Genomic DNA, 27,174 nt, shown 5'->3' on the forward strand with positions numbered 1-27,174 from the left:
GTAGCAACATCCATGGGTCCAACCATTAGAAACGGGGGGGGAGCTCCCCAACTGCACCAGACATCTATGGCCTGTACTCTCCTGTCCCGTTCTTGGACACCCCTGGAACCGGACTGCAGGGTAGAAGAAGTGGCAGCGGCTTCCTGTATGGATAGAAAGCCACCTCCCAAAGCAAACACAACCTGACTCCCAGCTTAAAGTGCAATCCCACCCCCATACAATCCATAAATCACACACCAAATACAATCATTACTAATGTACAGGATTCCCTTGTTTCATAGCTGGGTTTGTGCTAAATAAACACTAATACATATAAATATTAGACTTAAGTCTAACAAAAAGGCGACTATAAATCGACTACTATTTATTGGTTTGTTTACCTGTTATTTAATTACATTGTGCTTTTTTATGTGTTGGTATTAAACAACGTAAGCATTTTGAGGTTGTAAGCACTGCATTTGGTGTGCAAGTTGTGGTTTACTTGGTTACTGTGCAAGTGGTGAATTGCAGTCCTAACCAAAACTTTGAAAATTCAGTGTTTTTTATTTTATTTATTTTAACTGTAACCATAATGGTCATAATTTAGCTGTGTTCAGTGAATTCCTGGGTCTTTTTTTTAAATCTACATTTAGGTGTTATACCCAAAACTAACCATTAGCTCACTCAACCTTAATTTACAGTGAATTTGGGATTTATTTTTGATCATACACCACATCAAACAATTTTCGAACCTGCTGTGGGGGTTGGCCAGGTTCCGCATCTAACGCCTTTTGACAAGGCCTTTTTTTTATTTTTTTTATTTAAAGTTTTTGTAGACCCTATTTTAGGGACAGGAACTTGCAGCACACTTAACAAGCCTGTGCTGGACCTTCCTTAGGTCAGCAGACTTGGCTCAGGATCTGTAAACCCGGCAAGAGGCCCAACATAAGCCCATGAAACTGGGTTCACAATACCTCTAAAGGGTTCAGAACAGTGCTTAATTTATACATAAAAACGTGCCGATGCCCATAGCCTCCCTCTTAAGTATGCGGCTGCTGCAATTAAATGTGGGAACAAGGAATACTGAGGTGGCGTAATCCTGAAGCCATCTCGGGCCTCTTCAATCCATATAAAGCCACTCCCTGCCCCTTCAGCTCACTCTTGCAGCTTTCTGGTTTCTCCCATTGTGACGCTTTTTCGTTTTTCTCTTCCTCCGTCTTTCCCATATGTGTCTTTTGCTCGCATTAAATGTTTGAGGCAGTAGACTAAGCCCCGGCCCTCAAAAATAAATGCTGGTGCTCCGCACTGGAAACAACAAGCACAAATTAAGCACTGGTTCAGAGATATCGGCTGTGATAGGGGCCTGCGATTCCCATAGCAAAATCAGTATATTACTTTTTTTACACAGCGGTTCCTTTGCCCTCATGTCTCTATCTGAGCCACGAAGTCATGAGATGCTCCTCCTGCCTCCTTATGGCTCCTTACATTTTTGTTTTTTGTCCTACGAACACAGGGACTCAGTCCCCGTGTCCAGTAATGTGATGCAACATTTTTCCTTAAGTTGCATCTGGCCAGTCAGAGAGCTTCAGGTCTGCTGATCCAACGCTGGGTTATGAAATGGGAGCAGTACATAAAACAACTTTGTGGAACTCCACAAATCCATTCTTCAGCTATTTCTATAACATAACCTTTTCAAGTTCACAAAAAAACTAAACACTAATTTCTCAAAAGCTACTTAAATGATTTGCATCAGACCAGGCAAAGCCATTTCTTTGGGTACCTTCTACCTTTATGCAAAATTTTGAATAATTCTGTTTAACCATTTTCGCTGTATGAAAAGGCAACGTTTTTTATAGTGTTTGTACATTAGCATTACCCTAAACCAATTTATGCTAGGTGGCTATACAGCCATGGAAGTCCGGTGAGAACAATTTGCCTGACTTTAAGATATCACTTAGTCATGGGTTCGCTGTGTTGGTGCGCGTTGTGTGTCGCTTGCTGCGACCACAAGTGTCTTCACAAAAATTGTTAAAAATAAACCTCTGAAAAAAGAGATTTAAAATGAATCAACTTTACAGACAATAGATGTTGTGAAGCACTGGGTACACAGAACAGCTGTGTAACTCATTTCCTCACCTGTAGGGGAGGATTTTTACTAATTTCGTGAGTATTACTATTCCAGCAGGTCCCAGAATCAGACGATGCACTCACTCTCATCACAGGTGCAGTTGTTTCAAAAGCTTTTCTTTTTTACTTCTGCTTTCCCCACAAGAAAATATCAAGTAGCCCACACTAGGAAAGGCTACACTACAGTAGAGAAGGTAGTTGGAGGGTGACAAGTCCTGAAGAATGCCCCAGACCTGGATAGTGCTCTGAATGAGGATGGAGAAACATGTAGATATCATGCTAGGGGCTTGAGTTATACAGGTTCCTGAATGTTACCAATGCAACACAGAGGTGCAGAATAAAGAACAGAAACACACACAATCCCTCACACATGTTTAAACCTCAAGAGGTCCCAACCACTTCACAAGTAGGGAGACATATGACTCTTAGGGAACAAATAATCTTAAAATCCTAAAAATAGCTCCAGGAAGAGCCCACCGTGGAGTATTTTTGAAACTACAGTGAGGAGGGGCCATATAATGAGGCACGCCACTTCTATGGGTGGGAATCACTGTACTTTTTAGGGAATATTTTTAGCTAGCAAACACCCTACCCAATTAATACACACTATACATGCTGTCGCACAGTCTCCCGGTGTAAAAGCACTCACATTTATGGGCCATAAAACAATGAAAGCTTAAGTGTACCTACTGTGATTCCAGCCCGTGACCACTGCAAAGGGCAAATAAACCCCTCTGCTACCTGCCATTGCAAGAGGTGGACATTGAGGGACAACTGCGCGGAGGGTTTAGTGAAAATGTGCCAAATTTATCTCTTCTAGGAAATTATGTTCGTCTGGTCAATTCTTCAGATTTCTATAGTCGGGGAACTCTCTCTAGACAAAAGAAACTACAGAGTACATGGAACTTGAAGCACGGGTTGTCAGCCTACCACTTTTCACTGGTAATATTCTGACGACCACACATAAAGGAACCTACTCTAGTTAGAACTGGGTGTTGGCCATACAGGAAGCAACCTCAAGTGATGGTCATGGGTCACGGTAACAATGTCAAACACACCAATCAGCTGAAGTTTGAGCCAGTAAAGTGTTTAGGGTGTGGACGAATATTAAACCAGCTCTCTAAAATGAGTAAAGTCTGGTGAACAAACTGTATTGCTTTGGAGCATGGGACCATCTGCCAAGTCAATACAACACTTCCTGCTTCAGTAGTATCCGCGATCCGATTGGTGGCCAGAGCTGAGCTGTTGTAAGGTGCCGCCCCACACCTCAGACGGTTCAATGCACACTAGTAGCAACCAATGCCCGGCTACCCCAGCCCACAATATCCGCCATGGCACATGCCCCTCCCCTTCTGATACCGCTGTATCATACATGCATACAACAGGCCACTCGGATACAGAAGCCACTCACAGGAAGAGCCCTCAATCACCCATCAGGGCAGCACACATCCCCCTCACCAGGACAGCCCCCGCTCACTCACTCTCACTCACTCACCAGCACTCACCCGGACAGAGGCTACTCACCCTCTCTCCTCCCCCCCTCCCCCACCTCCCTCAGCTGCACAGAAGCTATTCCTCCCCCCCTCACCAGGACAGAGGCTATTCACCACCTAACCAGGACTCGAGCCACTCACCCCCCACACCAGGAAAGCACCCACTCATTCCACACCCCCTCACCAGGACAACACGGGCTCTCCGGGACAGCACCCACTAACCAGAAGAACCCTGATTCATTGAGTGTACATAGATAGCACCATTCACAAGCAAGCTCCAAACTTGTTGCCAGAACACTGCTACCAATCATCGCTGCAACACCCCCCCCCCCCCATGAGACAGATCGCACGGGTCATCAAAACAGCCCCCGCTAAAGGGTAACTCACTATAGGAACAGAGGGCCCCCGCGCGACACCTCCCCTGAGACACAGTGACATAGCCTTCAGTCTCCACTGTAACACACCCACTCAACACAATAACACAATTTCTCTCGTCACTGTAACACACCCACCCAACACAACTTAAGTCTCCACTGTAACACACCCACTCAACACAAGAACACCATTTCTTTCGCCACTGTAACACACCCACTCAACACAATTTCTCTCGCCACTGTAACACACCCACTCAACACAATAACACAATTTCTCTCGCCACTGCAACACACCCACAACACAGCTCGACTCTCCACTGTAACGCACCCACTCAACACAATAACACAACTTCACTCGCCACTGTAACGCACCCACTCAACACAATAACACAGCTTCACTCGCCAATGAACCACTCAACCAATGACGCAACCTTCACTCTCCACTGTAACACACCCACTCAACACAATAACAGCTTCACTCGCCACTGTAACGCACCCACTCAACACAATAACACAGCTTCACTCGCCACTGTAACGCACCCACTCAACACAATAACACAGCTTCACTCGCCACTGTAACGCACCCACTCAACACAATAACACAGCTTCACTCGCCACTGTAACACAACCACTCAACACAATAACACAACTTCACTCGCCACTGTAACACACCCACTCAACACAATAACACAGCTTCTCTCGCCACTGAGTCAGACCGTAAGTGGAACGTCACAGGCCGACACCCACGACTTCAGCAAGTTTTACTCCTCCCCTTTACACAATCATGTCAGAAAATGCTGTCGGAAAAGAGTACAAAGCAAAACAAGTTGTCCTATATTGCAACCTCCTTTGTTTCAACATATGGCACTCAAACTGACCCCCAAGCACGTTTTCTAAAATACAAAAACACTGATTTATCACTTATTAAAGACAGGCGTTTACCCGTTCCCTCAGTGCGCTTTACTTGCAAGAAGGCGGAACATCTAGCTTTCTAAGGGTTGCAAAAAGCCAAAGCATGCGCTGAGAAGGTCTGGTACCTCATCAGCAAGCAGCATGCCTTCTCGCCAAGCGCCTCGCAGCGCCACGTGACACTTCGCTTCCTAAAGGTCGGGCGCGTGAAGGGTTAAAGTCCCTCGCTATGAACCGAGGCCGGCGTGATTACTCTGCAGTCACACTCCCCTCGCAGACTTCCGTCCTGGGCAGCGCCTGGAGGCTGGCCCACTGCCCACCCTCCCCGCCAGGCAAAGCGCCAAGACTTACCAACTCCACCTGCGGCCCCAGCCCTTCCAGTATCCTGTGGGCGGCTTGAGCTTTCTTCTGCAAAGAAAACAAAATAAAGAGGCCTTCTCAGTTTAGGTCTTCCGATGATGCGCTGGAGGAAGAAAAGCGCTGTACTGATGCCGCACATGCTGGGTTTACGGACGAGTAAAGCGCTTCAAGGCCTCGTCGGGGTAATACGCGCTGTATATACATTCAGTTACACATAATGCATGTTCATGAATTGCAGCAAGGGCTATAGTTGGAATGAAAAGTGCTGTATCCGCCTGGCAGCAGAGAATTTCAAAAGCCATACACCCACGCTCCATAAGGAGCACCCCCGCGCCCCATTTGTTAGCGGCAGAGCTTGCGTTTCCGCCCCCCTCGGCGACAGATTCATTTCTCCTTCATTTTTCAAGCCTCAGCGTGTTTTTCAATTACCCGGAGAGCGTTCACAGCGTGAGAGCGAGAAAGTGAGCAATCTTCGTGGGCTCCAGCGCCTTGCGGGGTCACGTGACTGCAGCGCTTCAAGCTGCCCTTGACTCACTCGCTCGCTCACCCCACCTCCCACCCTAAGCTCATGGCATAAAACAGAAACACATGTCACAACAGGCTCGAGGGTTACTAATTGAACAGTCTGTGGCAAGGGCTTCTCTTAATTCAATGTATGGTGCTCTGTAAAGCGCCATATGTAGCTAACGCGCTCCTAGGCGCTGGAGTGCATGTGTACAGTAAGAAGTAAAGAGGTTGTCAACAGAGGGCACCCTGCCTTTGAGGGTCGGGTGAATGTTGGTTGGTTGGCATATCTGAGTAGCGCAATAATAGGTCACCGATACACAACTCTACAGTATACATTTCATCAACCTCAGAAGGTCCAAAGGCCGAGTCAGCCCTGCAAGGATACGACCATATGACCACATAACAGCGCTCCTTCAACCCAATGGGAGATGGTCAAAGTGCGTAAATGCAGAAACGCTTCATTTAATAAAGGGTTCCTGAATTTGGAACGTCTCAGCATTTTGGTCAGTGTTGGCCGCGTGATTCCTAGCCAGTCGGCTAGCTCAGTGGGTTGAGAGCAGGCTGCAGACATCTGTATGTCACATGCAGTGCATAATGAACTGCAGCAGGGCAGACTGAAACTTCCATTCTTAAAAGGGGAACACAATAAGTATAATTTCAACAGGTAACATCGGCAATAAAGAGAACGGACACATTTCATTTTGTGGCTTGCAGTCTAGTAAAGTGTCATTTTAATTTAGGAGGTCTCTTTTCCGTTAGTTTCTTGGATCCACCTGTCTGCCTTTCGAACCAGAACAGACCTAATACCCTGGCCCTGTTCAACCATTTCCAGAATCCTGACCCCAAGACCTACCCCTGCACCCAACAACCTCACACCCCTTTAAAATGTTACAAAGTACCCGAGGCCTCGACTACAAAAGGAGGGCATGCTGGTGTTCGCATGGCGTTTGTGTGTGATATGAGCAACAGGCTATATGTCTGATGGACTATGGTGCTATGATGTAGTCTGCATGAGGCAGGTTTCATGTCTGATGGACGGTGGTCCTTGGGTGGTTGTGTGCATGCAGGATAAGTTGGTCAAGGGGCGCTGGGATCAGGCAGGAGGCGCGTAAGGCTGACGCAGGGGGAGAGGGTAGTGTCTCTGGTGCGAACACTGACACACAATCAGTGGGTGGTTGACTTTTTTGCACTGTGGTGGGTGTGCAGAAATGTGACAGCATCTGGAAAAGGTGGGGGTGTCCACGTTTAGTCGGCGTGTGGGGGGATACATGAGTTATACACATTCAATAGCGGAGGCTGGTGCATGGGTCTGGTGCCAGAGACACGGTGCCTGGTCTGGTACTGATGGTGAGTGACATGCTGTCGCGATGGCTGCGTCGCCTGCATGACAGCACGGCGTTAAGATTTTAAGTAGTTTGTGTTGTATGGGTGGCTGCACTGTGGAGTTGGCTGTAAGGACAGAAAGATCCAGTGATCTAGATGGAGAAAGCACCCTATCTGACAGACAAGACAGAAGCCGATGCTCTGTGACTGACTGCTGGCTTATTAGAAAGAAAGCTCCTATTTCACAGAATAAGAGGCCAAGGGGAAGATGCTGTGATGGACTTGCCCTGAGGACAGAGCAGTAGAGAATAGGGTGTGGGGGGTGGCAAGTATGGCAGAAGAGGGCGGGGCTATAGTATTATAGAGCAGTATCACCTCTTCTAACTAGCTTTGACAATCAATGACAGGCGTCCCTCACACCGTGTCCCATCACTTGAACAACTTCGACAAACACAAACTTCCACCCTGTGTGGTGCTTCGGTGCCGTGCTGCCGATCAAACTTTTCAGGGGGTCAAGATAAAGCCCTGTATCTCTGGAACTACACATCATCTCTGCAATCCGGTGGTACCCAAGGCACACCCACTCCTCTTGCTCTTTTCACAGCAGTATTATGGAGACCTGCTGCTGGCCTAGCAACGTAAACAGAACATCTCTTGCAGAGGCCGTCAGCCCCGGCAGGTTCTCCCACTTTGCTGCAATGTACAGCAGGAGCGTCCAGCATGGCTCCAGGAAAGTCTGGTCCATGGATAATGACATAAAATACATTTTCATAGGATACATCAAAATGGGACTACTTTCAATAATCAGTGGTTAACCTTAAGATCTGGCAGGACTCCAACTCTTCCGGGCCTATGGTGGACACACCTGTTTTCAACAAAAAGTATTTTTGGCACAAATTTAAAGTAATGGGGAACTGTCACTAGGGCTTTTCACATGACAGCGAGAGACTGAAGGTCAAAGGGCAAAACAAATTTGGCAGGGAGGATTGAATATGGTCATCAGATGATCAAATAACTTGATTCGTTTTTTTTTTTTAATGAAATCTTAGCAGTTCTAATCGACAATTCAATGGCGCATAAAAGCCACAGGATACGTACAAAGCGCTCAGCACATCCCACGAGGGGGGTCCTTCAGAGTCCGGGTCGGAGGGGGAAGTGCCGCTATTTAGGGAAGAATTTAGAAGTAAAAAAGGGAAGTCCTTGACTGGACCGGTCAACTCAGTCTTGGGGACACCGTGAAACTCTGCTCCCAAGCTTATTAATAGCACGGGGGCAGGCGGCCGCCCAGGGCCAGGCCTTGGCTGAGCCTGTGCGAATTTCCATTCACGTTAAAGCTTGCCTTGTGACTCGAGGGGAGCTCGGCATGTGAACGCCGTTCTTGAAATACACAGGAGCTGGGAAAACCGGGTCAGGAATCATGGAGGGATGGGGGCGGACTGGGCAGACGGTGGGAAGACGGACGACGCACCCACAGCATTGATTCCACAAACAATGTTCCAAAAAGCTTCCTAAAGTGCAAAGGGTGGTGAATTATGTGAGTGTGATACTAAGGAAAGCTTCTAGGCACTGCAATAGTATTGAGAACGGTGTAGACGTTAGGTCCGATTCTCTTTTTCTGTAGCTCCCCTCTATGAATTGCAGATGTACGGATACCAAATTCACATTTTTTACTAATTTGGAAAGCGCCAAAGCCCATTGTGAGTTGCTTCTAAACACTAGCAAAACAAAAAAAAAATTCATAGGAAGGAAAAAGGGTCAAAATGGTGATGGCCAGGGATAGAGACGAGAGATAAACTATAGATATTCCAATGGGAGTGGCCACGGTTAGCATCTGAAGCGTTTCCTGAATAGACATGTTTGTAGACACTTAAGGAGAGTGAAATCTGATGCGAGTTAAGTCAGTGGTTAGCAGTTCCGCAGCTGCTCTCCACTGTATATGGAAGGCGCATCATTCAACCTTGATTTGTCAGTTTTTGAGACGATGGTGTGAATTTACGGTTGCGTGCAGCAGGTACAGAGGACGTGATCGCCAGGGTGATGGTTAGACGAGGCAAGGCTATCCTGCTTGCAATGGACAAACCTTGGATTTGCTTTACTACTGGAGAGCTGTTAACACACATCACACTGGAAGCTGAGGTGAGCAGCTTGATGTTAGACTTCTACTAGGGGAAGTGTTTTTTATTTACATACAAATAAGAAAAAACATGGAGTAATCCGCTCTGGAGATAGCTAGTGTGATTTGCAACCTCTTTCCTCCAGTCAAAAGGCAGGAATTTGATCACCTGTTTGCCCTTCCTGAGCTGGGACCAAGGACACTTTGAGACCTATACAAATGCAGGCACGAGCCCAATCATGGGTAAACCAGAGGGTTGTGTTTTATGTTTTTTATTTTTTAACCAAAGGCAGAGCGGGTTCTTCATCTCTGATCCACGAAGAAAACAGCTATTCTGCATCATCAGAGATAGACTATCTGAAAGTCAGAGTACAAATCAACATACAGGTAGACTGCTGCTGCACCCGTCTATTTTTAAAATTCTGCTAATTTTTTTGAAGCATGTAATGTTTGTAGTCATTCAAAAGAGCTGTGAGGGGGCCTCATGGGTGCACGTTCACACTGTAAAAAATAAGCATTTGCAATGTAATACGTCTCATTTGCTTGAGTTAGAGCTATCGTTGTTCTAAATGCATAACTGGACTTTTCATACCACATAAATTGGTCAGCCCTGCCACATAATTTGGTCCTCTGCCACATAATTACAATGGCCCTGCATATAACTAAAGCACTTTCATTTACCTTCTTCCTCTATCTGTCTGGTGCCTTATCCAGCCTCCTGTGACGTTAAATGTCTTTCCCGGAAGCTCCTCTCATGGTCACCATCTTCAGATACTCGATTTTTTCTTTCCTTCCTCCATGTCCTAGGGGAGGTGGGAGGGTCGCCTATGAATCCAGAAAGTTAGTGAACTTATAATGATGTATAAGTAAGTTTGCAGTCTAGAAGATGTGCGAGGTATTTAAGAACTACCACATCTGTCGTATTTTGATGTAATAAGCCTGATTTTGGCACCCCATTGAGAATCTTTACCATTTCGCAACATATGATTTTCTGGTTGTTGGCTTTCTTGCCTCATTGTCTTTTCCGCTAAGTCTAGATGGCCAAACTCTGATGTAATCAGGAGCCGTGCTGCCAGCATTAGCGACCCTGGTTCCGGATGCAGCACTCTGCCTCCGTGCATCGACAGCAAGTCTTGTCTCTTTGGTAGTTTTAGAATGCTGCCCTGTGCCATTTGTATTAGTTCTGAACACCATGCCTGTCTTGCTCCCTGTGGGGTGATAAGTATCAGCTTCACATTGTTGTGTATGGATTTGTTGACTACCCTGTGCAAGAGCGGTATCAGGGGAAAGGATTAGGCAAATTTCCCTGACCAGTTTAGCGACAGGGCATTCCCCAGAGACTAGTAGTCTGGGTGCCTGGAAGCAAAGTATTGGCATTTTGTGTTTGCCTGTATGGCAAATAAGTCTACTTCTGGTGTTCCCTACTATTGGAAAATCAGTTTGAGTATTGCTTGATTGATTGATTGTGTTCCCACTTGACGGGGTGGGGGGGGGGGGGATCATGGGTGAAGCTTGTCCGCTTAATTTGTCCACTTGAATATTGTCTTTCCCAGGGAGGTGAATCACTGTTCAGTGTACTTTTCTCCGCTGTGCCCGCTTCCAGATTTCCTGTGCTTGCTTCAAAAGAACAAAGGATTGCGTCCCTCCCTGTCAGTTGATCTAAAACATTGTTGTGGTATTGTCCGTTTGGATCAGAATGGTCTTTACCTACAATTGCGTCTGAAAGGCTTTTAAGGCTAGGAACACTGTTTTCAGTTCCAGAGTGCTGATATGTTGTACTGCCTCCTGCTCCTTCCGAACACCTCTGATCGTGAGGGAGCCCACAAGCACTCCCCAACCCATATGTGAGGTGTCTGTAGTGTTGGTCACTGTTGGAGTTGGTTCTGTGAAGAGTCTTCCTGCTGTTGGATGTGTTTTGTTCCACCACACCGTTTCTTCCTGTATTTGTAGCATGACACCCACTATATCCTCTCAACTCCCTGTGGCTTGTGACCATTGTGTTTGTAGCCATTCCTGGATTGGTCTCATGTGAAGCCTCGCTTGTGGGATAATCAGTATGCATGAGGCCACTGTCCCAATATCTTCCCCACAGTCCTCATTGTCAAGGACTGTCCCTTCTGGTACCCGTGAGCTTCTTGTAGAATGGATACGATCCTTTTTTCACTGCGATAAGCCTTTGCTTCTACTGAGTTGATTCTCACACCCAGAAATATATTTTCCTGTTCTAGTCTTGTGGAGAATGTTTCTGTATTTATTGAAAATCCTAGTTTGGTTAGTGTAGATATCACCTCTTGTAGATCTTTTTTGCATTTTCTTGCAGAGTGTGCTCTTATAAGCCAGTCGTCTGCATCCCCCTGCCTTCTCAAATATGCTGCCCCACTGCCAAGCATTTCGTGAAAAATCTTAGTGCAGATTTTAAGCCTATACTTTGAATTGATCATATTTTTTGTTCACAACAAACCGTAAATATGTTTTATGACTGTGATTCATTGGAATGTGCAAGTATGCATCTTTCAGATCTATTGTTGCTAGATAGTCTCTCCTTTGTAGTCCTGGAATTACTTCTTGCAGAGTTTTGAATTTGAATTTTTGTGTTTTTATAATTCAGAATTGGCCATAGGCTTCCATCTGGTTTTGGAATCAAGAAATTTGTTGAGTAGCTTCCCTGCTTGATCTCTTTTTTGGGACTTTTTCTATTGCTTCATTTTGCATGAAATCCTCTACTTCCTTGATTAGTCGAGATGTTTCTTCCCTTGTATGTGTTCTTTTCTTTAGTGCCCTTACAGGTGGCTTCTTAATTCATTCTATGCAATATCCAAAATTGATATGATATTCAAAATCGAATTTTCAGACATTATCTTCCTCCACTATTGAAGGGAGTATTTTATTCTCCCTCCCACAGGTGTTGCGTGTGAGAGGTGTAGAGGTTCTGCACAGTCACTTTGCTGAGGAAGTTGATCCTCCCTTGTGTGGTTGAGCTCTTCCACATGCTTGTCCCCGATAGGACTGTCTTGCATGAGGCTGATACTGCCATTGTTCAGACGATGACGGTCTGAGGTGTGCTTTGGAACCCCTGATGAGATGTTGTCGCTTGGAAACTTTTTTTTCCCTGATGGTCTTCTGCTCATTTGTGTTCCTCTCCTTACGTTTCCTCTGAATTTTAAGGCGCCCATGGACTTTGCAGTGTCATTGTCTTTCTTTAGTTGTCGCAGGGTCTCATCTGCTCTACTTCCAAATAACTGCTCTCCGTTAAATGGTGCATTAATGATGTTGGCTTGGACTTCTGGCTTGAACCCCAATATTCTTGTCCAAGTATTGCATCTAAGGGTTGTTCCTGCCATCATCTGGCAACTTGCCATGTCTGCTGCTGATTTTAAGCAGGTATTTGATATATATTTTCCCTTCCTCTGCAAGGGATGCTGTTTTTTTCCAGTACTGCTCGGGCAGATGCTTCATTAATTCCCCCATTTCTTCCCACTGCTGGTAAGCGTACCTATTCAGGAGAGCATTTGAGTTGGCTATCATCCATTGGTTAGCTGCACCCCTTTCCAATTTCCTGCCAACCAAGTCCATCCTTTTACTCTATTCATCTGGGGGTGGTCCCGATGTTGCTGGAATAGTTGCCCTCTTTCTGGCCATGGAAGCACTGTTGCAGTCTGCTCACACTACCTTTAATATAAGCAGGGTCCTTGGAGTGGTGCTTCTACTTCTTTTCCGCCCTTAGTGTTATTGCTCTTCATTTTGCAGGTTCTTTGAATGCTTCTCTCCCTTGATCGAGGATGCTATGAACTATGGGCAAAAAATGTTTTATTTTTTGGCCAGTAAAGTAAGAGTTTCCAAGAAGAAGCAGGATTGAGATTCTTCTTCCTCTAGTTGGACACCATATTTGTCTACAGCTCCTTTTATGATTGGTCCATACATTGTAATATCATCAGAAGGTGATGGCCTAGAGTGGTATGCGTCTTCTGCCTCCTCAGGAGAGTCTGTTCCGACATCCTACCTTGTGTTTCAGTATATTCCGAGCCCTCATAATCTTGGAACACTTCCATGCTCTCTGCCCCTTTTTCCACAAAGATGTATTGCTGTTCTTTTTCTTGGCGTCTGGAATTAAAGGTGGTTCTAACTCCCCAACCTGCTTTTCTTGATGCTCCTTTTGTGTTGAAGGCTTTTGTGGGATTTTGAACTCTCAAAGTGAGGCATTGAAATCTTTTTTCTTTTGCAAGAGAGATGCCATCTCTGCCTCAAGACACCACCTTTTCTTCTCTATCTTTGCGGATCGATCTTGGTCATCAAAGCTTTACTTTTCAATGTCAAGGTGTCTTTCAATGGTTTTTTGGTCAACAACTTTTTCACTGTCTCCCCTCCTCTTGTTTCTTTCAAGACAGACGTTTCAACTTCGATCATCTTTCAACAGCTGTCTTTTCCTTCATTCTACCGCCTGCAGTATCCTTGGACTGGGACCTGAGGGGTTCTTTTGAAGTCCGATTGCCTTCGGTCAGCGATTTCCTCAGCGCTGAAGCAGCTTTTGGTGTTTTTGACTCTGAGGTCAAGCCCCCCTCGTATGATTTTTTTGGGGTTACCTGCGGTGTCTTCTCCCTCGAATTCAGTGTTTGACGTCAACGATTCTCGGCTCCACATGCAAGCTTTCTCCCTCTGCTCCTTCGGCGATATTGTCATCACCGGAGAGACCCAGATCTTTCAGGGATGGTGCTTGCTTCTGGCCTTGCATGGCACAGTGCACCTGCCTCTGCTTTTGCCCAGCCTTTAACGTTTCGCTTTGAACCCAGCACACGCCTCACAGACCTCGCTAATGTGGTCAGGTGGCAGGCAAAGGTTACACACCTGGTGCTGGTCTTTCTGAGCGAATTTGTGATGGCAGTTGGTACAGAAAGGGGTCTTCTCCATCATGTGGAACAGGGAGCTCCCTCTCCGGACATTCTTGTGTCAGTGATCCCTCCGATGGAATGAGCTCTAAGAGTTATCTTTTTCGGCGTTTTTCAGTGTTCTTCCAAAATTCTTCAGCGAACTTTGAAAAAAGCTTCAATTTTTCCCAACAACCTAGGGATCCTTCAGCTCTGCATTTAGACTCAACAGCGGAAAAAATAATCTGAAGATGGCGACCACGAGAGGAGCTTCCGGGGAGGGCCTATGATGTCACAGGAGGCTGGATAAGGCTCCAAGTAGTGGATACGTTGAGATCCAACAAAAATGAAAAAAGAGAGAGAGAGAGAAAAAAGGACTGACTACAAGGGGAGAATCCCGGACTCAATCACTAGATGGGGGAATAATGCACAGCATGTGAATCCAGACAAAATTTATGCTGCAAAACACCAAAGATACAGTTCAAACCTGAATCCACCTGCACCTATTCAAGCCACCATATACACCTCTTTTGTGTTAAACTTCTAAAACTGGAAATCTAAAGCAAAACCTCCAACATAGCAGAACCTAGGATGTTATGATGTAAAATATGGTTTCCACAGCCAATTATTCACCTCTGAGTAAAACACAACAGCAGATTCTAAGGAGAACGACAAAAGTAGTATATCTGATTTTCAAACTCTTATTTATTTATAGGGGAGTTATCGGAGGGCCTCTTTCTGCTCCAAAAGTTCTATGTGAACTTAGGAAGGAACAAAGAGACAAAGCAAAAAAGTGAAGAGATTGCAAAGCAAGCCTAAAGGTAAATGGTTTGAGGACATCCCTGCTTGTATAGACTCAAGGAGGCTCAGTTTAGAAATATCTCACTCAATTTATTTTAAAAACGAACTCCCTCGCTTTCTTGTTTTATCTCCAAGATAGAAAATGCAGATTTTTTTTTAAAAAGCTGCCACCACACAGCTGGTTGGCAACATTTATTTTTGTTTTTCCTACAAGGGGAAGTTCCTGCAATACGCCTAATATTGTACATCTAGAATTCCGTCATCAGACACGAAAAGCATGTTAGTGGGAGGTGCTAAGGCATGAACAGCAGCAGTTTTAACATGCCAGGACAGTAAAGAAGACACCATCTCCAAGCAGCACGCATCTCCAAGCAGCACGCATCTCCAAGCAGCACGCTCTAAGTTTTGTCTGAAGTACTTTATTAACAACCATTGGCAAAACCAACATGTCTGGATGGCAATACCTAGAAGAGATACAGGGTGCCACCACTGACCCATTCACACAAAACTGTGAATCACAAAACAACTGGCCACATCACCCATGACATAATATTGTTTCCATCCGTGACATGCCGTAGCTCTGTAATGATGGACTGAGGAAGCACAAGGAAGAGACATCGAGAACTAAAACTAAATTAAAAACTAAAAATGAGCCTCCTTGGCCTCGTAAGACCAGAATAAATGTCCCAGAGAGGTTGCAGTGAACCACAGCAGAATCACAGCCACACACAGCACAAACTACTCGAAGTGGCTTTTTTAGCCAGAAAGGTGGTAGTGCTATGACCTCTTCCTAAATTTCCCAAACTCACAAATTTCAGGTCTTTGATGTTCTAGAAAGACACTCTTCTTTGTGACGCCCCCTGGGACCACCCACTCTCTATCATTTTGTAAGTACAAGAAGTCTCTCCCAGCCTCTGTGCTGTGTTGAAATCTTAAAAACGGGAGTCTTGGCCATGGATCTCAGCAGTTTAAAAAACATATTTTTATGAATGAAAATGCATTGTATTCCAACATGTGCATTTTAAACTGTACAGGGAATCTCAGCCCTGGGTGCAGCCTGTGACTCCTATACAGTGAAAGACTGCAAGAGGCAACTTTTAAATGCGCTCACAAAAGAAGCATTTAATCACCTGGCTTCCAGTTGAGCTAGATTTGAGGCCGCCTTTTTCTTTATGAAAATGTACCCCCAAATGGAGTTATCGTGATTTTATTTTATATGTATAGACCGAGATCTGCATAACTTTAATGTCAAAAGAGGCTAAAAGCTTACAGAGGGTGGCAGATGGGATACGGCTATATCTTCAAGGATGTGACAGCTTCTGACATGAGTAAAAGAGAGCTCAAAGCTAACAAGCACTGGCCAAGCCAACAGGCTGTTCTTGATGAGCTCTGCTGGTGCGATGCTTATTTTAAATTATAATGAAGCATATGGCAGAAAAATAAAAATAAGGAAAAAATAAGAAAACATGCCGCCTAAAAATAGCTGCCATATGCTTGCAATAATTTTGAATTAAACAAAAGTTAACCATCAGATATTATTTTAATAGAACACTACGGTGTCCTTCCTGGAAGATAGGTGTCCTTAGAACAAATATAAAAACCCTTCTTAGTTTTAATGCATGTCTCATGAAAATAAGAATCTTATTGGTGCAGTCACTGTAACCTGAAAATATAGAATTCAACACGCATGGATGACATGTTAAACAAGCATTGTCAAAGTCAATTGGTCTCAAGTTAGAGAGCTAATGGCCTTATCAATGTTTTTTATCCATATTGTAAAGCAATGCTCCGCGTCATAGCACTTTTTAAAAGCTTTTAGCAATTTTGCACAGCATGTGAGGCGATTCACAACATGGCTAAAGATACTGACAAAGCCAATAACAGCTCTCATAGGCAAGACCTACTGGTGTTGCTAACGCTTGTTACTGTGGTGTGTTCAATCAGGCACCTGCTTTATGCTTGCTACATTCTCATTAGTTATTTAGTGTTACTAAGATTTCTATTTTATTATTGAGCAATATAATCGTGGAGGGAAAAACAGCATAAGAAAAAAAAACAATTACCTGTCAAATCACATATTTAAATATTAACATATGCTGTTACCTTTTACATTTCCCCCCAGATCATACACACAAACTCAACCATCTGATATTAAAGTGCTACTGTGCAGAAATTGCTTTTAACCCCTCTTCAGGAAATGAACAACTCCAGTAGTATGATTTTCTAAAACTTTTTGCCCAAGTGCACTAAATAAAATGTTCCCTTAAAAATTCTGAAAACCGCCAGAAGATCGGCTTGATAAGTCTGAAAACGTGGCAGGGCCAAACCCCCTTGAACTTGTCCAGTTGTAAAATGGAAAATTTTACCCTAGGGTGCTTGCTGTTCCAGATACATTTTTTGAGGAGCTTATCAAATTATTTAAAAAAAAGCCAAGTTCATTTGGATTGGAAGGTTGGAAAAAAAAATACAAAATGAGGGTAAGAGACATTTGAACTAACATGACTATTCCGATCAATGATAAAAGAAGCAAACTTCATCGTTCTAGTAAGTTTTTAACTTTATTAAATGTGACTTTGTAATTTAACTGCAAATAATTGTGCATATTCGTTGATAATGTGAAATCTTTTATAACAGATAGGACACTGAGATGTCCACTGGTGCTATAGACCTTGCAGGAGATCAGTTAGTCTCGCATCAAATAGTAAATCCTCTGTTTTGGCCTGATTAAGTTTATAGGTTCATATCTCTGTGTATTCTTTGATTTCATTCAGCATCCTTTGAATACTAGTCAGATCGACCTTAGGATGAAATACTATATCATCAGCGAAAAGTTGGATTTTTGCCATTTTTGTGATTGGTCGTACCACTGAATCTCTATTGTGTATTGGTAATCCCAGGGATTTTATAAACAAAAACGTGAAGAAAATAGAGGACACAGGGTACTCTTGGTGAGTGCCTCTATTGATTTTCACCAAACCTGCTTCTTTTAAATTTGTGATTTTAGTTGTAGCATTTTGATAAGGATTCTCACGCATTATGAGGAATGGCTGCAAGAATTCGAACTGTGTTTAAAAATAGAATGTGGCCTCCCAATTTACCAGGTTGAAAGCCTTCTCTGTGTCCATCATCAATACATTGCTTTTGCTTGGTAATTAGAAAAAATAGCTTATATAAAAAAAAATGGTATTTGCTGAGATTTGACTATTTGGGAAGAAAAACCCTGATCCTTATGTATAATTGACTGAGCTATTGGAATGATTTGTGAGGCCCATATTTTAGTAAATAACTTATAATTGGCGTTTAGGAAACTGATTGGTCTGTACAAGTTAACATTCGTAGGTGATTTGTCTTTTTTAAGAAAGTTAATTACAGCCGATTCTTTAAAAGACTTGCAGCTATCCCTTCCTTTCCCGATTTGATTCAATAGATCAGTTATAAATTGGAGTAGCTCTTTTGTGAATATCTTGTATACCTCAGTGGGAATGCCATTACTACCGCAAGCTTTGGCGTTTGGCATATTCTTAAGTGCTTTAAGTACCTCTGCTATCTCTACTTTCTCTAGAAAAATATTTTCCTATGGCCTAGACACTTGGGGCAGGAGTTTTTCTAACCTGGATATGGCAATTAAATCTGCTTACTCATATAGATTCTTATAATGCTGCAAAAAGGCTTCAGAGATCTCTTTGTCCCCTTCGATCAATCCCTTGGTAACGGGATACTCAAATGAGCCAATACCCTGCTTGTTTTTCTTATTCCTAGTAGACCATGCAAGAAACTTCCCTATTTGTTGACTCTCTTCATATATTTTCTTGCTGGTATGTCCAGTGGCTCTGAATATCTTCCATATTGAAAACTTATTTTTGATCCTGCGTTGCACTTGCTAACTGCTTCTTTTCAGTTTTTCCTAAGAGAGTACCAATCCTGCCCACGAAAGCTCAACACACACTTGTAGCAAGGTCCACCCCAGACTGCAGTTCCCAAACTCTGTTCATTTGTGTCTTCCTCGCTTTAGCTTGGAATTTCAGAGACTTGTGGGACAGTTTAAAACAGCAGAGGTCCAGGCCTTAATAGTACAGCGATCTAAGCTAAAAGTTCTAATTAAGGGCCAATTTCATTTGCTCATCTGTTCAGGAGGCCCAGGACCTACTGAAAAAACCCAGATCTGTGGTTGTGATATATTTATAATTCTTATTTTTCTTCTCCCTATTTGAGAGAGTAGGGGGGGGGGGGGGGGAGAGTAGTTGGGGGTGGGGGAGAGGGGGGGGCTCCTGACAAGAGGATACCATAGTGATTCCAGGTGCAGTTCCAGGGCGCCAGTGTTAGTACTGGGAGGATAGGTGGGCTATTCCTTCCTCCAAGGGGTTAAGCAGGGGGGTTGGGGGCACTACAGGGTTCAGTGGGAAGGGACGAGGGCATACATGAGTAGGGAAAAGAGCAGGAGAGAAGGGAATTCCTAGCAGAGTTCTGCAGCAAAGAGGTTTAAGTATGAGAAGAATGAAAAAAGGGCAATGAAAAGATGGGTTTTGCTAAACAGAGCGAAGCTATCCAAGATCTGTCTGATGATGCGTAATATGAAGATAACCACATGCATTGCCAATGGGTTCCTAAATTCACATAAATATGGTTCTATGCTGAATTGGCAAACGTTGTTTAAGCTGGAGGTGTTTTTTCCATGAGACACATTTTAAGAGTAATACTCCTAATGTTTAGATTCCTAGAAGGTATCCCTATGCATACTTTGCATCTGCAGGAGCATCCGCCAGAAGGGCTGCGATTTACTTGGCAAACAACGTTAATTAAAATGTGAGGGAGGTATTAAGGAACGAAAAATGGATATGGGTGAGGGTTAGGGTGGTTGTCCTAGACACTGTTCTGAATTTTGTGAATTACTATGGACCCATCACAAATAATGTGGAAACATAAAAAATAAAAACCTGCACAACATTGATTTGGGGCAGACAGTGAAAAGCGCCAAGGGTGCTGCTGCACCCAACGCACCGCAACATTGCCGGCGGCTCTATTATGAGCCGGCCACTGTTGTGGGTGTTTCCCGCTGGCCCGTCAAGCGCAATCTCCGTTTCCACCCGCCAAGCCACCGCAAAGCTCTTAATAGCCCTCGCGGTCAGGTCACCGCACTGGCAGTTTTCCGACTGTATGGCTTCGACGGACAAGGGTGTTTAGACTATGCAGATCATAAGCAGTATACTTGTTTCTCACGCCAATTTAACTCCGCTTCACGCTTCGATTTTTTTCTTAGTTGCATGCTTAAGTGGAGCTCAGCGCCTATTTGTGCAAATGCTTTTTCTGATCATTTGATAGATTCATTACAATTAGTAATGGATTTTTCAGCAAAAGATGGATCCAGATGGCAATTTGATAAATCTCTCCTATCCGATCAGACATGGTTAAATGAAATGAGAATGTGTATAGGCTCTTTGAGATTAATCGTGGTTCTACCTCAGAATTCGCAGTATGGGAGGCCTTCAAGGCAACTTTTTGGGAGCAGATGATAGTTACTAAGATTATCGATAAGTAATCTAGGTACCGGAGAAACGCCAGCGAAACAAGGGTGAGAATTTACTCAACCACAGCATCTGCTTGTTGCTTAATGAAAGAGTGAAGTTTCAAGATAAAGGTCCATAAGACAAGCTGCCAACCCACCCGATGCCCCTCTGTGTCACATGATATTGGCTCCCGTCACACAGTCACCTGGTGAGGAGATGATGTCACATGGTGAGCTGGAAACCCCTGCATAAACTTGGCTCGTATTTGGGCCGCCACACAGCCAATATGCATTATGGGGGATGTGAAAACACCACAGGACATTGGCGGCAGACTGAGAAGCTTTTATGTTTTGTTTGTTTTTGGATGTGGTAGGATTGCCTCCCGAGCAGTGTCTGGCACAGAGCCCTGACCAGTCCTCTGACATAGCGAAAAATGTTTAACTTTTTTTGTTTCTTTTTTTAACGTTTTATAAGCCAAGGGCATTGCTGCGCTTTACAGAGCACCAGATTACATTACATAAGGTCAGAGTCATTTGTTTTTTTTAAGGCGGGGAGACAGTGAATTTCCCAAAATCACAGGATGTTTAACTGACACCGGGTCACAAACCTGGTACCCTAGTTACAAAGTTGGCAGCTGTGGCCTCATAACAGGAAAGGGTGGTGTGTCTATTACTAGGGATGCTAGCTCATTCCCGATCATGTGTTACATTTTGTGAAACCTAATCCAGCAGCACTTTACATGCTGGGATTTATCGTGCAGCTACATGGAATCATTTCTACATATCTTACGCTCTAAAAAATGTTTCACTTTGGATTGAATTAGACACTCTCTCCATGCATGACCGCTGAGAAATGTTCCAACCTCGTTACACTGAAGGGTAGCCCAGTGGGTTAGAACATCTGCCAAAGGGATCCTTATATAACCTGCCGTGCTGCGTTGGAGGGTTGATTTACTCAATTATCTTTCTGAAGGTAATAAACTTAACCAGGTAAAAAAATACCTTTTGTTGACAGGTATGTGCCACTTCAACACTGTGGTTGCAATCCCTACATAAATTCAAGTTATTTGCAACAATTATTTTTGGGTGTGTTAAAGCTATACATTACAAAGTTATACATTGCAAAACAATTGCAGGCCTCACCAAGCTTTCAAAATGCCTCATGTAATATTTAAGATCCTAAACCAGTCCTGTGCTTTTATTTAATGGCAGTTTGCCTTACTTTAGTTGAAGGCCTTCAGTTATAGTGGTAAGTATATCATTCCTCACACAAGACAACTAGAGAGCTCTGGGCTTAAAAAGGACATCTCCCCACTTGGAAAGCATAATCTGCAAAGGAGATCTCCCATAGCATGGATGTTACAAGGACTGCGAGACAGGCCTCAAGTAAGGGATGATGCGAAGTATAGATGTTAGTAATTGTCTCCTTAAAAATGCCATCCCTGTCCCCATCCTTAGCTGTGCCTGGGACCCCTGAGGAATGTTTACATCCTGTTTGCCACGGTACCCCCGGGAGGCACTGTTTCATGAATATAAGATGATCTCCCCACTAGAAACCATAGAAGGATAAAGACACTACCAGTTAGTCACGCCACGCCTTTACGTACTTCAGTTAGAAGTCCCTCCTGCTCCAGTTTTAAAACAAGCATTTGCAATGCAATGGGTCTCGCGTTTGCTCGAGTTAGAGCTATTAGCGTTGTAAATTTCTAAATGGAACTTTCTTGCCACGCAAACTGAAAATAAAAAGCAAAACAGTTGACATAAGGGAGCCGATTCAAAGTGCCGCTGTGAACGAGAAGAGAGAGACAAAAGGAAAAAGAAGTTTGCTCACAGTCAGAGTTTTCGGCAAAAGTGCAATTATCAATGTATCAGGGTCAATGGCCAAGGTGGTAACAAAACCGCCCTAAGGAGGGACAAACGTAAAGCAGTTACCGAAACCAAGGATTTTTGACAGGCAAGCCCATGAACGAGTGATCGTGATGGCCGTGTGGTGGGCATGGTTAGAAGCCCAGATGCATACCAACACCTCGGAAAAGCAGCGCTTGCTATGCTCAACCTAAAAACAAGCACGGCGAGGTAACAAATGGAAGGTAGTTGTAAAGCACACGCAGCCGAATCCCTTCAATGCTTTGGTGTGTGTGTGTCGAATCTAAAGATGGTGAAACACAAATCCTCCCAAAGTTGGTTGTAGCGAAACTGGCAAAATGAAACGAGCTTCCACTGACCAATGAGAAGTAAGGAGACAGACTATGAAGCCAACCAATGGTAAAATAACGGGCGGACTCAAAGCCCTTTGACGTTTCTTTTTATTTTGAGATAACAAAAGATCTCTGCAAGCCATAGCAGATGCGCTGACTCAGGCGAGACCTAAAGAAGTTAACAAAAGGAAAGAAAAATGCATTGGCAAAGTAACACATTGGCCCACTGGCACTAGCAATGAATTTTTTTTTTTTTTTTTTTTTTTTTTTTTTTTTTAAAGGCGGATGTTCACATGCCATCAGAAAAAAACTGCAGTCACTCGCAGTGTAACAGAGGCAATAGTTGAAGCGGGCTAACCCACAGGTCACTACTGTATGCTTTAGTGGGTGGAAAGAAATTCTGAGTGATATTTTAATAAACCACTGGGTTGACCAAAGTCCCTCTCCTTATACACATATGTATGATTTTTTATTTAATTACTGGAGGTCTGCAAGACATCAAAACAGGCCTCTACAGGGCAAACCTGAAAACATTAGATTTCAGGACAGATGAGAATAAAAAAAATATGCGTCTTGAGCAGCGGTTCTGGGGTTGGGAGTGTTTAGTACCCCCTAATGGCAGGGCTTGTGCTGTTAAGTACTTAGAATAGAAATATGATATTAAAAGCACATTCTTTCGATTCTGTGTCACGGTTTGCATCTGTTGGAGTACGGGTGGTTAACCGCTAATGATTACTCCTGCCTTCTGGTCTATGGTTTATGAAAGAATTTTTTCGCAAGTGCTTTCATTATTTTGCAGGTGGCAGGAGCGGTAATATTACATTTCATATTAAAGGCTCCATTTACATGGAGAAACACTAGAAAATGAGGTGATTTCCTCAAGTGGCAGCATGCTGCAAGGCTGTGGAAGTAATTGAATGATTTCACTGGTGAGAAATGTATCATTCTATTAAAGTAGCTTTAACATTTACAGTTGGAGTTCACTCGCTAGCCCTTTAAGGAAGGGCCACAAAGCACGCAGCCACACCACAGTGCGTGACACGGTGGGAGAATAAAATAGTTCTGGTGCCGCGCTGAGAAGCTGAAGATGGAAGCAGATTCTAGCGGATGTGTGCTGCAGGGCGACGAGGAGCACAGAAGCATGGCGGACCACCACGGATAAGTCACTCACCTGGGCCCGCAAGATGATGCACTGCCCAGGGTACCAATCCCCTACTCAACAGTGGCTGTATATACACTTCATCAGGCATCTCCCATGTAGAGACTCCGCTCCCATCCATAATAATACTAAGGCCTGGGGAGGCCAAACAGTGATTAAAGACATATCTCGGCTCACCACTTAAGAAATTGCTTCTCTCTTCACCAGTGTGGTACATTGGTGATCTTCAGGATTCACTTCTGTGAATACCAACGTGATGTAATTACTGGGGCACGCAGTGCACTGTCTCACGGCACAGAGTATACAAGGTTTTAGGTAGGGCCAAGGAAAAGGTAACACTTGCATTGATTCGGTAATACCAGGGTTCGAGTTTGACAGGAAAATAGGGGTTGGATGGTTATGGGGCTAGGGGAAAATGGCACAAGTTAGGGCTTCTGTGTGTCGGAGTTTTGTAAGCAAATGGATGAGATTTGGAGATGATCAGACAGGATGAAATGTAATCAAATGGTGTAATGATGGGTAGCAAGTCAATGGCACAGGTGGTATGGATGATATATGATGGGAACACTGCCAGGTGAAGGATGAGTGTGGGACTCCTGAACAGCTGATGTGGGGAACAGGACTGGAGAAAGTGATTTTGTGATGTCTTTTGAGGAATGAGTCTTGGAGGCTGGATGATACACATGTCAGGTGAGGATGAATGGAATGAACTCATTTTCAGGCAAAAATGTCTCTCCCTATGTTTAAAGTGTGAACCTGGCAGTAATGAAGCAGATCCTTATTTCAGGCAAGAATAAAAGTCTACATTTTCTCAGCGCTCAAGACTTTGAATTACTTTATGATTACATTTGTGATACATAGGATGCGCAACTAGTGCTTGGATTGCTATAACCAAGTGAGATCCGTCTGCCCATGAATCAATTCATGGCACAAGATACAAAGAAGCACAATGTGAGCATTTAAAGGAATCAAACCAACATTTATTTAAAATTAGGATGTTGGTAAATTCACTTAGCATAAAAATAGACATCACTTTAAAGATAACAATAAGGGCTACTCTTTGCTAAGAAAAAAAGAACACTTCATATTTGCAACCAGATCCCTTATTTTTGAGGTATACTGTCTGTACACAATTTTAGGATTACTGATTCTATCCCGGTTATCCTAAAAATGCGGCCTAGATCCAGCCGCCCTGGGCCAATGCGTAATGCCAGTCTTATATTGATAGGCTTAACAGTGCAATATAGTCAGTTTATGAAAATGTTGAATCTTAATAGCACATCATCTGACAGTCAATCTTAGCTATATATAACTAACATTGGATCTTCTTATCCCACTGAGATCCTTTAGCGAAAATGTGGCACTCTTTTCTCTAAGTCTCCGCCGTTCCCTCAGTCTAGTACGTGGCCGCGTCACTTCATTTTTCAACTGCTCTAAAGCTGCAGGGACAGCTAAGATGATCTCAAACAGCACCAAGAGCAGAAATACAGCTTCAATTCGGTTAGATGACTCTCAGCGGACAGCGGAAGGTACTTTCAGATTTCACTATCTATAAAACTAATAATACAGTGCCTTTGCAAGACTCCTTACGCACACCCCTGGGAAGAACTCTGTTCTTTAAGGCTTCTCTTAGAAATAACATGTTTCGAGCACAGCGAGGCCACACCGCTCCATGCGGTCACCTTGCTCACTAAACGAGTCTCTGGGATGCTGTCTCAGCTCTGCAAATTAAAGTTTATAATTCTTACATATTAATTGTCCCCCAGCTACATGCTATCAAGCAGTCACACAGTGCAGGAATTTAGCATCATCATTAATTTCACTCCAAGCTAAGCCTTTTCTCCACTTCATTACTGATGCAGCACACTCAAAGCTAAGATCATTACGGATATAAAATACGACTAAACTTACTTTTGTTCTCTCTTTGCCCTTGACAATTGGGCAATATTGTGATAGTCCTTTTACATTTTTAATGGTTCTGTCTCTAACTAAATTGTGTTTTCGCTTACTTCTTCTGTAACCACTGGCGGCTTCTTATTGACTTGATTTGCCAATCCTGTGCATAAAGTTATTGTTCATACAACATCACAGGCATCCCTCCTCGCTGCTTCATCACTTCCGAAAGACCAAGAAGGTTAAAAAATAAATAAATAAATAAATAAATCAACCAACTCCAAACTTCGAGAGGACTAATTTGACCACAGTTTGTCTGAAAAGCGACAGAAAGATGATTGGGTCTGACCAACATGATAGAATTGATGTGCGAGACTCCCCAAATCAACACAAATCCACCAAAACAACCCTGGGTGCCCTTCAGCAACTGTTGATGGAGATGGTATGAGACAAAGTGGAGAGCCTGATCTTCGCTACCTCCAGAGGATATGCTTTTGGTGAGTGATGTAATGCCAAACAGATCATAGGATCAAAGGATTTCTATGAAGAATTCTCGCAAGAAGTCAGACCCTCGTCTTCTACAGAATGATCAAAGAAAAAAAGAAAAAAAAAAAAAATCAGCCTAGAATGTGGTTTGGAGCAGTTCGAGCAAGACACAGGGGTATTTTTTGGATCTTTAGGCAAGTGGATTTACCCAGTGGATAAACTCTTGGAATCCCTGAACTCTAGCTTCCCGCAGAACTGCCTGCTTTCCAGCTTTGTATCGACGTGAGGAGGGAGGCGAGCCAGGGACGTGGATCAGAACCTGTGTGCTACAGGTTGCAAATTGATCTCTGCAGTTGGTGTTCTCCAAGAGAGCTCTTACTGGCGTGAGAACCTGTGCCCTACTTAGACAGATTTCAGCAGTTGGTATGCAAAGCCCCTGATCTACCTCATAGCTCTGGAGTCTCAGTGTGCTGGTCTATCATCTCTGCTCAGTCTGTTTTTAATGGCCTAATATTTTTGCAGGTTTGGCAGCTTCTAAGTGCTGGCACAACAAAAAACAAACATTTGCAATGCAATGGGTCTCACGTTTGCTTGAGTTAGAGCTATTAGTTTTGTAAATTCCTAACTGGACTTTTCTTCCCACATAACTTGAAAATGAAAAGTAAAACGGTTAACAAGCAAGTCAACTGAAAGCGCCGCAGCCTTCGTGAGAGTTATTGGCTCCCTGTATGAATGTCTAGATGCAATCGCGGCTGGGATGAAAGGCAAACCAAAACCGCAGGAGAGATCATCACACACTAACAGGAGGAAGTGTGACGTAGTGTGATGGCCAACAAAACTGTTCACTTAGTGAAATTGCCTGGGAGGGAACTCAGCACACAAAGGAGGGACATTTCACAAAATGCACCAATAAAAATGAAGCATTTAGGACAAGCACGACAAAAAATGAATAGCAGTAGTGGGTGTGGTTAAAAGCCCACAGAGATATTACAACACGCCAGAGAGCTTGCGAGCTCCACCCTAATAACAGAAAACTCATATGAAACTGGCAGAATAGACAGGACGGATGCAGTCACAAGACAGAGAT

General features: G+C 43.8%; 1 protein-coding gene across 9 annotated transcripts in view; it reads right to left on the reverse strand.

The window, feature by feature from the left end:
* Positions 1 to 27,174, reverse strand: part of NCOR2 (nuclear receptor corepressor 2) — a 1,084,598-nt gene that overhangs the window by 681,707 nt on the left and 375,717 nt on the right. For all 9 annotated transcript variants that reach the window (XM_069215021.1, XM_069215023.1, XM_069215022.1 and 6 more), the window contains one exon: positions 5,234 to 5,290. In XM_069215021.1, the coding sequence (XP_069071122.1) occupies positions 5,234 to 5,290 (57 nt within the window). The remainder of the gene's footprint in view (positions 1 to 5,233; positions 5,291 to 27,174) is intronic.

The sequence above is a fragment of the Pleurodeles waltl genome, chromosome 11 (assembly GCF_031143425.1).
Source record: "Pleurodeles waltl isolate 20211129_DDA chromosome 11, aPleWal1.hap1.20221129, whole genome shotgun sequence".
Taxonomy (NCBI): domain Eukaryota; kingdom Metazoa; phylum Chordata; class Amphibia; order Caudata; family Salamandridae; genus Pleurodeles; species Pleurodeles waltl.